Below are 17297 nucleotides of genomic sequence, written 5' to 3' on the forward strand. Positions count from 1 at the left end.
AGGTATACTGGGTGGGTCCCGTTCTCGGAGGAGTTTTAGGTGCTTTCACGTACGAATATACCCATGATTCATCTCGCGATGGCCAATGCCTCAGAAGATCCTTTAGGCGTCGAAGTCATATGCAAGATCTGACACGAGATATCAGCGTCCTCAGCAGCAATACGATGGACCTCAGCAGCCCTCCAGACAATTTGGATTGCCGAGTGTAAAAATGAGTTTGTGTTTCTGAGATGATTTGAGAAGTTCAACGTGTACCATCAACGATGAAAGGCGGATTTTATAGACATGCGCACAAAGAGTTATAATTTAAAAACAAATGTATCAATTCTAACTATAAGAAATACTATTTTATGCTTAGTACCAAATATGAGAATATAAAGTGGTATTCAATATAATATGAACAACGATAAAGAAGAAATGAATACAAGTGAATAAATTATTAGATTAGAAGTTAAGACCGTTACTAAAGGTGTATTAGTCATGAACCACATAAATTCTTCAGTTCAAACTGTACAGAATATAATCTCTCTTTCTCTCTATTTATGGTTCTTATTTATTTATTTATTTATGTTTTAAGATGACAATCCATCATTATTTGCTTCTGTTTATGACCTTGTTAAAAGTAAATGGGCAAGAACTTTTATGAATAATTCTGGAAAAAGAATGGAATAAATTAACGTCCAAAGATTTGCCCTTTAGGGTAAATAGCACAGATAAATTAGTATGAATCAAAGTAGAATGAAACTGGAAAACCTTAAGAAAACCCCAAATTCACATGATTTGGGATCGAACTAGGGATTCATCTCAGCAGCTGTTTCCCCGAATGGTTCTATGGGATCAAACTAGGGATTCATCTCAGCAGCTGTTTCCCCGAATGGTTCTATGGGATCGAACTAGGGATTCATCTCAGCAGCTGTTTCCCCGAATGGTTGTACAGCTCATTGTAACTGGTTAAGTTGTAGGCTAAGTTCGAATAGTTCTGAGTAATCTTGAGAATATATCGTATTGGAAGTCTTTTGGTCTGTAATAAACAAGCTTTTCCATAAGTCATTCATAAACTTACATCATATCAAATAATATACGACAGAACCAAGAATAGTATGAATTCCATAGCAGCCTAGCAATGTAGGCTTATCGAGTAAATATAAATAAAAGTATAGGTCTAAGTATCAAAAAGTGATATTGTGATTGAGAAACTGCTTTGTCAATGCTAATAACATTCATAAATTTTCTTTATTATTTTTTAAACTTGTATATCCTCCTAATTGATTAAAGAATGAACACCAATTGGATCGAGAAAATAATTAAAATTGAGGTAAAAATATGCGTAATGACAAAAAAGTGTGTTTCGTAGGTCTATTATTAGTTTGAAACCTGCAAAATATTTGCTCATTAAATATCCATTTCCAGTGTATATTACATCACTTTTTAAAAAGTAATTTTTAATTGGATTTTCGAAGAAACATTTAACACTTCGAAGAAATATAAGAAGAGTTATAGTAAAATTTCATTTTAATGTACACAAAACTCAAAATCGAAAACATAAATGACACTGAATAGCCTTCACTAGTTCTTGTAAAATGTATTTTTTTTTAAATAAAGAAAAAGAAATAAATCGTAAAATGTATATTTTCGAAAAATTAATATTTCCGAAGATTATAAGTCTACAACTAATGTTGAAGATAAAACTTATCTCCAGAATCTTAGGTTTGTGCAATTGTAAGAAAAATGAATTTTCTTATTTTACAAAAAAAAAAAAATAATAATAATAATAATAATAACATTTAAAGAATCACATTTTCGTTATGGTTTGCTCTGTCATCTTGAAGTTTGAATATATGTATATGAAGGCATAACAATCCTAAAGTAATACATAATTTTAATTACATAACATTTAATCAGTTCTATACAAAGTATAGCCAAGGAACGGCTCTCATCCTAGTAACCTTAGAAAAGTTACTCCATTGTATGTTAAGGTTACCAGATTTTAATGAATCAGGAAACGCCTTTTGATATTTGTCTCGGATCATACGAATTTTGCTTTAAAATCCTGTAAAGTCCGGGGACTGCCCTGGAAAACGGGGATCTCTGGTCTTGCATACCAAGAATACTACATTCATGTGTATTCTTACCCTGCATACCACAATCCTCACTCCACTTCCATTACGTATATGAAAAGTAAGGGAAAGATGTTTTTGTTATATAAATGAAAATTGACATTTTCTATCCTTGATCTTATTAAATTAAGAGATCCGAACTTACTCTTTTTTTTTCTTCTTTTTTTGATACACTCAATACACGGCTTATTCCATTTAACTAGTTTGGTAATGACGAAATTCAGATTGACCAATATTTGGAAAATTTACGGGTGAACTTTATTATGTGTATATCAGAAGGAAAGGGGGCATTGTCCAAGTATGTAATTTGCGCAACAACATATAGGTATGGCAAGCAGTAGTGAAAAAATAGGAAAAAATTGAACGTCGTATATGATCAAATCCAATCTTCCATAAGGATGTTATTGTTAGACGTCAAGATAGTGGTGTTGTACTTTCTTCTACTCGGTAGCCTTTGTTTCAACTTTACATAGTGTGAATCAATACTCAAAGACAACGTGAATTGTGATAGGTTAACTGTAACCCAATGAATGCCATTACTGAAAAAAATGGGAATTGCCTCTTTAACTTCATACTGTGTATTAAAACACAGAGGATGTATCGAGAAAAAAAAAAGTTTGTTTTGCAAGTAAGCGAAAAACACGTATACATACAAAGTAAGTAAAACCTGTGTATTCTACAATGTTAATAAAACGAGTCCAATAATAGTAACAACTTAAATATCCTTAGAAAGTGAAGAGAGGACACGCCCATTCTCTCCAGAGCCAATCGAGTTTTCCCTTCATTTTTTACATCCATCTGTACAAAATGTAATTTTTAATCAGGTACAGAGACTATAAACTTTTAATTAGGTGCTTTCCCATACTTTGTCCAACAATTCTGTCCTCCTTTCACTTTCTGTGGATATTTAAGTTGTTATTGTTGGATTGATCTTTCATAAAGTGTCTGATGAAGATGAAGTTAGATTGCCGAAATCGTTAGAAAATATTATTAATATACATTTGATGTTTTTGTCAGTGTTGTTTTATTAATACTGTGAATATTTTCGAAGCTATAATGAACAAAATACTAGACTGTAAATACCTCTGATCAAATTACCTTCGGCGACCTAACCATCTGTGCTACTCACGTGCCATCACTTCTCACGTTCTATTCCCTGCTGGGTCACGAAAGAAATCCTCTAGTGCAGGCATCCTACTAATAAAATGAGTGAGAGTTTCTTTGGCGGTTTGGACAAAAGTTTGCGCAGAAAAGCTGTATTTACATCCATAATAGTTATGTCCTCCTAAGATAAACCTGAACTAAAGAATTTAATCTCATAAAATACGATTGCTGAAGGTGCTAAGAATATAATTAGTCGAAAAGGTCTATTGTATTGATGTATTGATTGTCTATTGGTGAACCTGTTCTCAATCTGTACCGAAGATTCGTCTCAAAAGCTCATTTAGGTTCTTTTTAACATCGTTAATATAATGACTGGAAGAACATAGACTGAAAGTATTTGAGAACAGGATCCTGAGAAGAATATTCGGACCCAAGAGGAACGAGAATGGGGAATGGCGAAAGCTTCATAACGAGGAACTACATAGTTTATACGGTTTACCCAACATTGTTACGGTCGTCAAGTCTAGGAGGCTTAGGTGGGCAGGTCATGTAGCTAGAATGGAAGAAAGTAGAAACGCTTTCAAAGTCTTGACTGGTAGACTCATAGGAAAACGACCATTAGGAAGATCTAGGCGCAGATGGGAGGATAATATTAAGATGGATCTCGCAGAGATAGGAATACAAAGTAGAAACTGGATGCAATTAGCTAAGGATAGAAGTCAGTGGAGAGCTTTTGTGAACGCGGCACTGAACCTCCGGGTTCCATAGGCCATAGAGTTAGTTAGTTAGTTAGTTAATATAATGACTATCTATAGTAAATCTACAACCATTATTATTATTATTAATAATAATAAAATATTTGTTGGTATTTTCATTACTTTTTCAGAGATAAATCAGTTCTAATGATGTCATATTGTTCTAAAGTCATGATTCGGTTCTTTCCTCAAAGTTGTGCAAGCTCACTTTTGACGGTCAATTGTAGGGGACGAAGCATCGGTATAAGAAAACCTAATTAAACCTATTTTTCTTTCTTAACCATAATTCCTTAGTGAAGTTTTGTCTTCATGTGAAGAACTAGTCCGTCACATATTATGACAAATTGTTTTGTAATATAGCAATTTTAATATAAAAACTTAATCATTAGACAGAAAATGGCGGATGATGCCCAATTAGTCATTTCGAAGTGGCCGTTAAAATAGTGCTAAAAAAGGCAGAAAAATGCAATAGAAATTGCGAAGAAAGTAAGAAACAAAGAATAGAAATCATAGAAATAAAAGAGATTGGGACAAATAAAATAGAATTGTAGTGGGCAGAGGAGATTATGTTTGTTTGGTCTAAATGACTAAATTCTGCACTTCAAAAAGTTCGATAACTTACAAATTATTCTATATTAGTTTTTGTGATTATTTAAAATTAATTCATACATATAGGACTGTACAAGTATTGGACTGTAACTGTTCCGATTTGATGATAATCATTGTAGGAAAAATGTACAGGAACAATTGTTATTAATTAATAATACACTGTATATAGGATTAATATCTCCACTGTGATCGTACTCTCCTTTACCACCTAAAAAAACATTTCTCAAAGCCACGGTCGAGTATAGCCATAGACCAGTTTGTGTGGATTGGATTAGATTAGATTTAAGTTTAGTAAGTCTATATCTGGTCACATAAACCTAAAACGCTACGAGATTTATCTGGAATTTATCAGCAGCCACCACCCTAAGACCAAATTCATCATCAAATTGGAGTAGAACGGAATGAATGCCTCCCATTTTTTGATATTCATCAGAGCATTAGGGCACAGCGTATATAGGAAGCTAACACACATGGATATTTATCTCAATGCAAGCAGCTGTCATCACAAGTCACAACGTCTTGCAGTGCTAAGCACCATGGCCCACAGAACAGTCTCCGTAAGTGACAACGAAAGTTTACAAGAGAAATTCGATAATCTTCGTTCGACGCTACAAGAGAATGGCTACAGTATCACAGATAATAACATGGCCATAAAAGGGTCATTACTTCCCGATACAAAGTGATCTAAGAAGTCTTAAGTGAAAGCTATCTCCACTACCTTTCATCGGCCACACTTATAGTAAATTCAGTAGAATACTTGCCAGAAATGGTATAAGGGTTATTCACAAAGCTCCAGCCAACATCAGATCGTTACTCAAATCAGTGAAAGACAACCTGCACATGTACACTCCTGAAGTATATCGTATATTTTGTAAATGTGGTAGATCATACGTGGCAAACTGGACACACCATAGAACCAACGATACAAGCAAAACACAACAGCTACATCAGGCTTCATAACTTAAACCCCCAATGTCAGGACTAGCAGAGCATAGCTTAGAGTTGGGACATTAAGTCAATTTTCAAATATTAACATAGTAGCCAAATGCAGCAATTTTGGGGACATAATAATAAAGGTAGCCACAGCCCGACGCTCGTGAAAGTAACAATCTCAATAGAGACAATGACTTTCAACTCAGTTCTATCTGGTCGGCCCTTTTCAGGTACAGAAAAGAGGCGTTCAACAAAGACATATCTTGTAACCACAATAACAGCCAATCAGGACTCTGTGTTTTTCTCTAGACTGTCACTATACATATGCTCACACATAACTAGTCTCTTCATAACAGCTTCTGAATATGAATGCATTGTCTACATTAGAAACATTAAAAGTTAGTATTTTCACCTGGCTGATAGCCCGAGAAAACTTATTAGAGTCTAAGTAAAGTAAATAAGTTTCTTGTTTACTATTCTGTAATAGGACTATGAGCTTTATATCCTATAAGAAAGAAATAATTATGTAAGATTAAATGCAAATTTATTCACGGCGAGATCCAAGTTATTCTAAAGGTTTTCTTCTTTATACTACTATATTTGGCCACATTATAAATCCTCATGACTTTCTCATCGAATGAAGACTTGTGACTAATGAAATGTATCTAAAGTTTGAACAAACGCTAATAAGTTTATGAACGAAATATTTTAAACAAGTTCATGATTGACAGACAAATTTTCAAGATTCTCAACTTAAAAGTGAATTTTAAAACCTTGAAACAAAAATAGATCCGAAACTACTGAACAACTAATTACTGTACAAGTATTAGTGTACACTTGAACTCAGATGTACGCATTGCTAACCATGAAATATTTATGAACCTGAATTATTTTCCCTCGATTTTTGAAGCAAAGCTTTTTATTGTAGAATAGCTATGTTATATATTAGTGTACTATTTATATATTTACATTTGGCTCTCTGAAGAAAAAAACAGACTGTGTCCATGACTATGGCTGATATTACGATCAGAAGTTAAACTGTACACATTCAAGAAACTTAAAAAAGACTGATGTTGATTTATTATAACTATGCTTTCATTAATCAGGCAGGTCCTGATGTCGAAAGGTTGTTTATTGGATATTCTAGCCGTGCTAAAATAATAAGTTCAGTGTAATTCATTTGCTTGAAAATAATAAATAATAAAAATAATTATCATTTGAAATTTTATTATTACACGAAACTGCTGTACTGAAAAGGTTTCTCTTCTAATATTCGATAAGTTAATTTACCAATTGATTTCAAATTGAATAACAAGGTAACGAGCATTCTATTTCATTCCCACCCCATATAAAAACAGAGAACTTTAGACGATTACTCTATTCTCTATAATTAAAAAAATAATAGATAATAGAAGATATTAGCAGGGTGCACTCACCCAACAACTTCGTCCTCTTTTTAAAAAAGAGCTATGGAATTGAATAGGGTACCTTGATTTCAGAAGAAATTTTAGGTAGTTATAAAGTCTGTATATTAGGTTATCATGATACATTTATCGAATGTTTTTCTAAGCTAAATGGTAGTAGACATATTTCTTTACTTAAATGATACTCCTGGACATTAAATACGGAACACCAGGAAAGAAAAGAGCTCGAATGTGGTAAACAGTTTATGGCGTTTATACTAAATAATCATACTTACTGCTTGGTGTGATATATGAAACTGCTACAAGCAGCCTATTAGGAAGTATGTCCAGCGCATGGATTCACAATGGGCGTTTAGAACGGCTGGGATACGACAAAGGCTGGACAGGATGAAAGCTTTGATAACAAGAAGGATCACAAGTGGGTCCAATACTTCATCGATGTATCATCGGTGCGTATCAGAGGGTACAAAATCCAATGGCATTCTTATGAACCGGTGTGGCGATGGGTAACGCAGGCATCGATCAGTCTGTTTCCACATATAGCCTGACATGAATGCTGCAGAAAACCAGAAATCGTTCACGGAGAGGATCTCCTGCCAGTAGGATCTCTATACATGGCTTTCACGGTACTATGGCAGTCAAACACGCCTATGTTGTGCCTTTAAAGAAGCTGCTGTGCATTTAAAGAAGCAAAGAAGTCTGTTTATATAACGCAAACTACTGATGGGTACTTTGGAACGATTCGTTCCAAAAGAATGAATCCTCCAGTGGAATGAATTTCTGAAAGGAACCGGGTTGACTTTACTGGAATCAAAAGACGTATTTTCTCAGGAGAATGAAAATACAGATTCACTCAGCTTAATTGACAGATTGAGTCAATGAACTCGGTTGATGAAACCAGAGAACGGAATCAAACAATAGACGAATGGATCGTGTTAATGGATTGATACAGCTTATATCAGACGAAAGCAATGGTTCAGAACGGAAAGGCATTCCATAATAGAGAAGCAAATAGTGAGCTGATTGCTCAGACTAGAAAGAACTAAACCTTCCTTCGCTTCTGTGTCTCTGCATATAACAAGCAAGAGCTAGAAATCAGCAAGAAATGGAACTATCTGCACAGCACAGTACTCGAAACATGGCAATCCTTCCTTGTATGTTCCTACTTATTCCCATCCTCTCTTTACTCGAAGTTTTCTTTGGAGTAACCTCTCACTTGATAAAAGCGGGTTGACTAGAGTTCATTCCAGATAAACTGCTAGAACAAAGCGAGTTTCCTCCCGACTGACCTGGTGGCATGCGTACCGACTGCGTGGGTACTCGGGGGCTGCAGCACCCACACAAATAATCTTGTGGGTGCGGCGCACCCACAAGGTTTTTATTTTGATAAAAACAATATAAAATAAATATTGCTCACTTGTCATTATCCAAAAAAAAATTACTAATTAAAAGATTGAAACGGAAGTTAAAATTTCTAATCTCTAAACAATTGTTTGTTTCAAATATACTTGTGCAAAGGCAACCAAGTAACACATTTAATTTCGTCACTTTATAGTTTATGTTCACAAGTTCTTTCTGCAATATCATTAAAATTGTATGCTTTTATTATGACTTTTTCATTTTAATTTGTACCTCTTGCAATCATTGCCCATCATATAAGTTGTTTAAAGCATACACTTAATGCTACGATTACAAACATTGATAATATCCATTAACTTATCCTAAACCTTGGACCCGAGTTTGAACCCGTTTCTCTTCGTTTAAAAAAATCTTTGAGTTTTACGTCCCACGGTTATGCCGGTTAGGCTAAAGGAGACGGTGATGATGAGTAATGAATGAAATGGTGGAATGAAGAAAGTGGAAGGAAACGGGAGAACCCCGAGAAAACCCACGCACACGGTGTTTGTCCACCACAAAGTTTACTTGGCGGGGGCTGGGATCGAATCTGGGACCCCAAGCACCAGAGGTGAACGCTCTACCACTGAGCCACCGCGGCCCCGATCTCTTCGTTTAAGTCAGTCGTGTTACCAACTGAGCTAGAGGAAACCCAACTTATCCTTATAGTACCGCTATATTTTACTTTATCACAGCACAGCCCTTTATGACAGTGTTCATAGAAGATTCTTAACTAAAAGAAAGTCAATCAAAAAAATATCGAGGCTGTCCTGAAAATGTACAACACGGCCCGCCATTGATATGCACTCACATAAATTTTGGAAAGTCGGCGCCTTGCCTGGTGGTCTAACAAATTTGAATTTTGGTATTCCTCTTTCCATTACCAACGCCCCACGTGGAGGTATGCTATGTATGTAAATACATCTAAAGAAATGATTATAGTTTTTCATATGTTAACATTCTTTATTTCATTTATCTATATTGGTCATATAAGTAACACATCTTTTAATAAATAGTAAATTTAAGTAAACAAGAGGAGTGGAAGTCTGATGAAGACACAGTTATTGTGTTGAAACTGTTACGTGATACTATTTTTTTTTTTTTTACATATTATCACATAGCCCTGTTCAGTGTGTTGTGTATTAATACAGAAAAATTTCATATTAGTATGCAATCCAAGAACAAATACAATCAGTATGGGAAAAGTATTAGGCTTTTATACATCGATTCCGGATTTGAACGAAAAAGTAGACTCCCTGGGTTGGGATCCCTGGTGTCTGGTAATCCCCTAATTATCACAGGGCAATGATTGGTACTTTGTTGGAAAGCTTATGAAAAACTGATTCCAACGAGGTAATACTTGTGCAATTCGCAGAAGAGGAAGAATCAAAAATCCTTTTTAAAAAAAAATTGAAAAATATAGAACTTGGGGAGCCCTGGCAACCCATATAATCACTCTAAGCTGACAAAATGGAGCTCATGTGCAGGCAATACATTGTGACAACAATATTTAAAAAATGGTGCAATACAAAGTTAGATAAAAATTCAAAACAAACTTCCTATAAAAACTCCCTGTATATAATTTTCGAAGCACTGTTGCATACCTTCGTGTTGGTGGGTCTTGTGACCCCTCTAATTTTTAGTCATGACACATCATGTTCAGCAACAATTCAGTGAAAAGATATCTTACATAGAACCGTCCAAGAAATAAATGTGATTTAGGACGTCAAAAAAACAAAAAAACAAAAAATTGGCCAACTTTACCCCTCCCTACTCCCACCATAATAAGCAAGAAGTACTTTTTGCTAAAAGAGACAATAATGCCTTCTCAATATCAGGTGCAAACAACTTGGGGTAAAATTTTAGATTTTGTATGAGCTTGAGAAAGATAACTGACATATTTTCCCTCGTTCTGAAATGGCAAAGAGGTGGGGAGATGATGAGTTTGTTTTGATTGCATATAAGCTCATCTGGAATGGACGCGTTTCCGATGCGTTACCCCCCGCAGCGAACGTGACTTAGGTGGCTACTCGGTTTTCTTACTTTCGCCAGAGTTATAAATCATACTCTGAGCCAGTCAGGGTTTCCAGGCCTTACTGCCACATCCTTTTTTTCATTCATGCAAATCACGAGAAATAACCATATTGTGTTACATAGATTTTTCTGTGATTAGCTAATTTTTTCGGAATTTCCTTGTATTTTTTTGTTTTTGTTTTTGTGAATTTTCTTTCGTTATACACTCACATACTTTATGATAGCAGTGTTCCACTACTCAGCACATCTTCCAAGTAGCTGTTTCTTGTTAAAATCTCCTTGCCTGGCAACACGGCTTTCATTTTTTCCACTTCCTTTAGACATCTTTTACTGATTCCGAAAGAGCAGGCGGTCTATTGTTCCGAAACGCACCAAATACGCTCTAGCCGACGTATTCTGCGTTTTTTTTATTGCTTTAGCATTTCCAGCGCATTGTGATTAGCCATCTACATTTAAATACATGGTCAGCATACGCATAAGCCATGAAATCGCTTTGCGAACGTATTGAATAGCCGTGCACTAAGGATAAATTAACATTGAAGAACCATATGGGAACTGAAATTTGTTCAATTTATCGGAACCACAGGATCCGATCAAAACAAAGAATCGAATTCTTGTTTGGAGGAAGAAAGTAAGGAAACCTGATAAGTCGGAATCATACAATTTATCGCAACCAACGGATTCGATCTGGAGGAACAAATCACTTATTTGGAGTAGATTGAAAGGAATCTAATTCTGAAAAAGAACTAAACTATCCATCACTATTCCAATTGGCCGTTGCACGAAGTAGTTGCAATGCGCTTTCACGCTTGCATGAGCTTCTGGACTAAATAAATAGACGAAACGAGAGGTGGATGGAAAACAAGGGAGGTGGGAAAACAATGAAATGGAGCAGGGTTGTCAGTGTCCTAGTAGTTGTGGAATCCAGAGCGGTTTATCTGCAACACCAGCAACTTCGATATCGCTGTTTTGGTACACCTCTCACCACTGCTTGTATTTCGTGACGAAAATGTTTTATTTCGAAATTATTATAATCGTCACTTCAATTCTAATGAAGATGCATGTAATGATTAAGGATAAATATACTTTAAAACAGTGATGTTCAATTTATAACTCTCTGAGAGATAGGACAAAATAAAAGCCATGCTTGGGAGCCACGTAAATTAAAAGTAAACAAATAAATAAAATCATTCGAGGACAGCAATTTAAGAACATATCAAATAATAATAATAATAATAGTGCATAATAATAATAGTAAATTTTCGATGCCCCCTAAACTTTTCACGGTAGGCTTGGAAATGAACTATAATATGATTGAATCGGGCCCCCTCCTACATTTTTGGGCTGGCTACCGGCCTGTATTCTTCCTGTCACGCATGGACTTTGAGGGTAGAGAATAAACAAATAATACATTTTTAGTTTTTGATAAGTGGGCCGAATCTTGAGCGTGACTCGTCATCTCGTAATCACTGCTTAAAAGTAATTTTCTCGTAGTTCATCATATTATAGTTCATTTCCAAGCCTACCGTGAAAAGTTTAGGGGGCATCGAAAATTTACTATTATTATTATGCACTATTATTATTATTATTATTATTATTATTATTATTATTATTATTATTATTATTATTATTATTATTATTATTATTATTTGATATGTTCTTAAATTGCTGTCCTCGAATGATTTTATTTATTTGTTTACTTTTAATTTACGTGGCTCCCAAGCATGGCTTTTATTTTGTCCTATCTCTCAGAGAGTTATAAATTGAACATCACTGTTTTAAAGTATATTTATCCTTAATCATTACATGCATCTTCATTAGAATTGAAGTGACGATTATAATAATTTCGCGTGTAATTAGATCTAGTTAGAAAAAAAACACGAAATCTCTTAATTAAACCTTCATATGTTAACATGGAAATACAAGGAGAAACGCTGGTAATACATAATTAATTGAATATTTAACATTTGAGTTCTACATATTAAAACACACAAATGCGAAACATTCACTGTTGAGGAGTGTACTGAGAGAGGGAGCTATACCACAACTCTTGAAAATTTTTGATTTTGACATTCCTAGTTTTTTATTGCCATCTCATCTATCATGTGAACTATAATCATGTGACATACCTCCCCTGTTTACTGCAGCGGAGATTCTGAGTTCATGAATACGTCCTTAGCAGCATTTTGAGTGAGAGAAGGAGCTAAGCTATTTACCGATTGTGTCTAATTTTTGCCGTAGAGGAAGTACCAACAATTAAACAGCAAAATATTAGGTCTACAGAGTGGTGTTGCAATCAGTGCCGAATTTAGGTTTGATGGGGCTCTAAGCTATTGAAAGTAATGGGGCCCTTTCTTTATCTAGCTTTCTTTTACAGCGACAAAATGTCGTCATTTCTTGGGTTTGAATATATGCTGTATAGCAATTTATGAACTTAATATAGACCCTATATCTAAATATGTTTACACGTCAAATAAGTATTTTATTAACTTACATATTGGTCAACTTACAACATTTACAATACATTGCAAAATTCTTTAGACTCAAAATACAGACTCATAATCTAGTCTCTGGAAGCTTGCTATAACATGAAATAATAAAAGGTGTCAATATAACCGCTAATAATTATACAGGGCTAGTCAAAATGATGGACCCGATTTCAGAAAGTTATTCTGCAATATCTAATAAACGTATGTTATTGTGAGACATGAGTTTCGACAGGCTAACTTGCAAAGTTTAGTTTCCATCCAGTGTTTCTATTTTCTACCGTTAGGAGTCAGTAGCGAGCAGTTAAGGAAAATGGCGTTGAATGGAAGGCAGAGATCTTCCTGTGTGCTTCATTATCTGTGATTTGTGTACACATGTAAACAAATCTGTAATTAGTGTACACACAATTTGACTCCATTTGATTTCTTCATGTGGCGTTTTGTAAAGGATCATGTTTATGTACCACCACTTCCAACAACACTGAATGACCTGCGTGCCCATATCACAGCAGGTATTGTCCGTTCACTCTAGGATGGAAAATTGTTTACAAACAACAATTGTAGTGCGAGCGTGAATACTTTGCTTCTTACTCCTACATGGTTAATTCATGATTGCCAGGCACATGAATCGCCGAACCAAATGTATTTACTTCTGCACAGTCATGGACCAAGCGCTATTACTACATACATTGCTGCTTTTGAGATGACTGAGATATTAGCGTTATGACAAATCGAGTTTGTTATTATGTAATACAATCTTACATATAATACGTACTCAATTTTGTACAAGTGTTCCTGTTCAAAAGTGTGCAAAAACCTTGTACGCCTGGCAATATTGGAAGATGGCAGTTTGTGTTGTAAACAATAAACAGAGAGAACGAAGACCGTTAGGTTCGCTGGACAGCGTTGTTTCAGTGAAGGTCAAGGTCAGAGCTCAATTTACCGCATAATGCCTGCAATCCTCTATAGTGAAAGTGGAGCCGCTAAGCAACACAAACTGTAAATAGCTATTGCATTCTTTGTAACATTTTCACGGACACACTTCTTCAACGTTTGGCTTTATTCCAATTATCGTTTAACGAAAGTTAATAATTATTAAAGAATTGCAATTAATCGGCCCAAGCCCAGCCGGACATGAAGACAAATCAGTGTCGGCCAGCCCAAGCCCGGCCCGACCCAAAGAAATAACAGTGTCGGCCCGCCCAAGCCCGGCCCGACCCAAAGAAATAGCAGAGTCAGCCCGCCCAAGCCCGGCCCGTGCAGGTCTCTATTGTAGTGATTGTAAACAAGGGCTGGGAATTTCGATGCGAGTATAGGTGGAAATATTCTCGCCACATATTGCCTGTTGGTGAAGGTTTGCAATGTTGCAAACTGCTAAGTCTAGAATTTCATACTAATTGAAGGAAATTTGAGAAGAATTAGTATGATGTAATAATTATAAATACTAACAACCATAGACTTAAAGTATTAGGAAATAAACCAAGATGCTGGGAGAAGAATATAATACACATTGGGTTACGTGTTCAAAGTACAGTATAAAGCGAATTTTAACATTTAAACATTTTAAAGCTGTACACATTTGCCCTGTTTGGGTGCCCTTACCAGACACTGTGCAACACAAAAAAAGGCATTAAAATAGGTAGATCGAGCGTGGGCATGAACCCGGCTCTGGCCGGTATTCCTTATTAAGGTTTTCCTCAGTCCCACGAGGTGAATGCCTAGATGATAGCTTCTGAAAGGGAGGGGCGGATCCAGGACGGACTTCTGGGGGGCGGTGGGTTTTAATACTGCTACATAGATCTACTTTTAAGAGCTCTAAACTCTGGGATTGGGTTTTATTTAAATATATAAAATGAGAAAGTTTCCTTTCCTGGGGGCAATCGCCACGATCGCCTCCTGGATCCGCCACTGCTGTAAGGCCAGAATTGGGCCAAACACTGAGGCCTCAGAATTGGCGGGAAATATATTCCTTCAGAATATTATGTTGCCAACACTTCCACAAATATTATGGTGGTGGGTTTCGATATCCCTTTTTTTGTTTATATGTGCTTAAATTCATTATGAAGTAAATGTAGAAGTGTTTCTTTCATTTTCTTTGTTTCTTTCTTCTCATCTTTCTCCTCCTCGCTCTCCTTTCCCCACCTTCTTAAAATTTGAATACTATCCTCCTGTAAGATTATTTCTCTCCACGGCCCAAGGTTTAAAGAGACCAACCTGATATAGTTAACTATTAGCTGAAGTGAACCAATAAATTCACATTAGAGACATCGCCGTAACTTAAATTTTTTCTGGGGGGCAAGCATTAATACGTGTATTTGGGCCTCCTAGAAAAAGTTGTTTTTCTCATTCTTGGGCCCCCTCTTTCTATCTTTCTCTTACTATTTATGCCCCCCGGAGCCTGTGGGCCCTCCCTCACGGCAAGGTCTGCGGGGGCATTACTTACGCTCCTGGGCCCATTCCAATTAATTAAGGGGACAATATTGACAAATCTCAAAGCCATACGAATAAATGTTATTTCTAGGGCCCCTAATAATAGACATTTCTTACTGAACTAGGCCCACGGCTCACTTTTGTTTTATTTACCTTTTGTGCCCTGCTTTATGTAATGTAGTGAAACTGTTTGATGCTTTATTTATAATTTCATGTTCGTATTTTTATGGATTAAGAAAATTTTGTCTCCAAATGGGCCCATTCGAACGGCGGGGAACCTCCCTGTGGGGCAGTTGCCCCTCCCCTGCCCTACACAAGTTACGGTCCTGATTAGAGAAAAAGTAAACTCTTTCGAAATTTACGCAACTTGCAAATACCAAACCCTACTAGTGCTAAAATTGATGAGTTAGTGCCACTGTTACCACTGCTATAAGGGGAAAGTAGGGGAAGGACTGCTAAGCTTCGCTGGCCAGGTTTTGTGTCAAAACACAGCGCCAAGCTACAGTAAACGGACAATATTGCTGCTATTGACCGCAACATTCTGGAAAAGGTTTGGTAGGAGATAGACTACCTGCTTGATGTGTGCCATGTTACGCGAGGTGTTCACATAGAGCATCTGTGAATATGTTCCAAGAAACCTTTGACAGTTTACTTTTCTTAGCACATGTTTCATAATAACATATGTTTGTTAGATTTCTCACAATAATTTTTTGAAATGTGGTCCATCAGTAGAGAGGGGACACTTGGGGGTGTTTTTTTCCTACTGCGCATGCGCAAACAAGCCACGCCCCCTTCACGCTGATTGGCTGGCGCCGGTCACGTGACCCCGCCCCCTGGACTCACGTACTCGTTCCCTTTTATGACCTACTGTGCAAAGAAAATCTACATCCTATGTCAAACTCGGGATATGGGGATTTTCGAACATGCCACACTTATTTTACCTGGGTCTTATATATGACACTTAAAACTCAATCAGTCGTCAACGAAGCATCATATTGAGGTGGTGTTTCCACAACTACATGTTCCAAAAATACCGACCTAACCATGTACCCAAGCGTTCTCGAGAAATTGGAGCAAAGAATGGTCCAGCCCTGTCGTGCCAACGTTGAAATCCAGGGGTGATGTCTTATGTTGGCCACTTGCACAAGAGTTCCGATGCTATTAGCGCTGTTGGTAATTATAAATCAGCGCACCAGATGGCAGTAAAATACAGACAGAAAATAATGATTGATAGTTTTGCTAATAGATGGCATCTCAATATGTGGCATGTAGAGATTCTTAAATATCTACTTAAATATCTTTTTATTCAGAGATTTTTTGCCTTTCCAATTGTGCCTTTCCATCATTTTGACTTTAATTGTATATAGCATTATTAATATGACATTATGTTATAACCTACATACAGTACAATTGTAGTTAATAGAATGTATTTTATAATATAAATATCATCATAGTAGTTCACACTGTTCATTGGGACAGCAGACTTTTATAGAGCCGCAAATAAATGCCGAATCTATAACTAGCTGCAAAATGAAAGCAGATTAGTGAGTCATAGTAACGGTATCTCATGCAAAATAATATTGTCTAGCCCACTGCTTTTTCACTTTTCGATTACTTTTGTCTATTTTGAAGATATTACACAAAAACTGTAAAATTAGCTGTACAGAGAAATCGGCGCCCTTGAGTGGGGTCCTAAGCTATAGCTTGTTTAGCTTATACGTAAATCCGGCACTGGTTACAAAATCTGGTCCTAGATTTAATAGGTATTACGAAAATAACTGCTGTGAAATTTGATCCAACATTACCAGGCACACACATATTTTAACATGGAACTCTTCAAGAAGATGCCATTTTGAAGCCCCCAAAAACCAGAAGAGATCTCGTGGTTGATTATCCTTGTGTGACTACACTTCTTGGGGAAAAAATACCACTACTCTATTCACATGGACGACCCATATCAGCCGTGAAGTTAAAAGATCTGATGGCGTTAATGCCTTATACTCGTTCAGT

The 17297-nt window shown here is 36.2% G+C and overlaps 1 protein-coding gene across 1 annotated transcript in view; it reads left to right on the plus strand.

Annotated features, from left to right (window-relative positions):
* LOC145684508 (aquaporin-5-like) overlaps positions 1-1726 on the plus strand; it is a 165297-nt gene extending 163571 nt beyond the window's left edge. The window contains exon 4 of the mRNA XM_081756936.1: positions 3-1726. Within this exon, the coding sequence (XP_081613062.1) occupies positions 3-209 (207 nt within the window). The 3' untranslated portion in view covers positions 210-1726. The remainder of the gene's footprint in view (positions 1-2) is intronic.
* Positions 1727-17297: the final 15571 nt, after the last annotated feature.

This window comes from Thermobia domestica, chromosome 1, assembly GCF_964235325.1.
Source record: "Thermobia domestica chromosome 1, izTheDome1.hap1.1, whole genome shotgun sequence".
Taxonomy (NCBI): Eukaryota; Metazoa; Arthropoda; class Insecta; order Zygentoma; family Lepismatidae; genus Thermobia; species Thermobia domestica.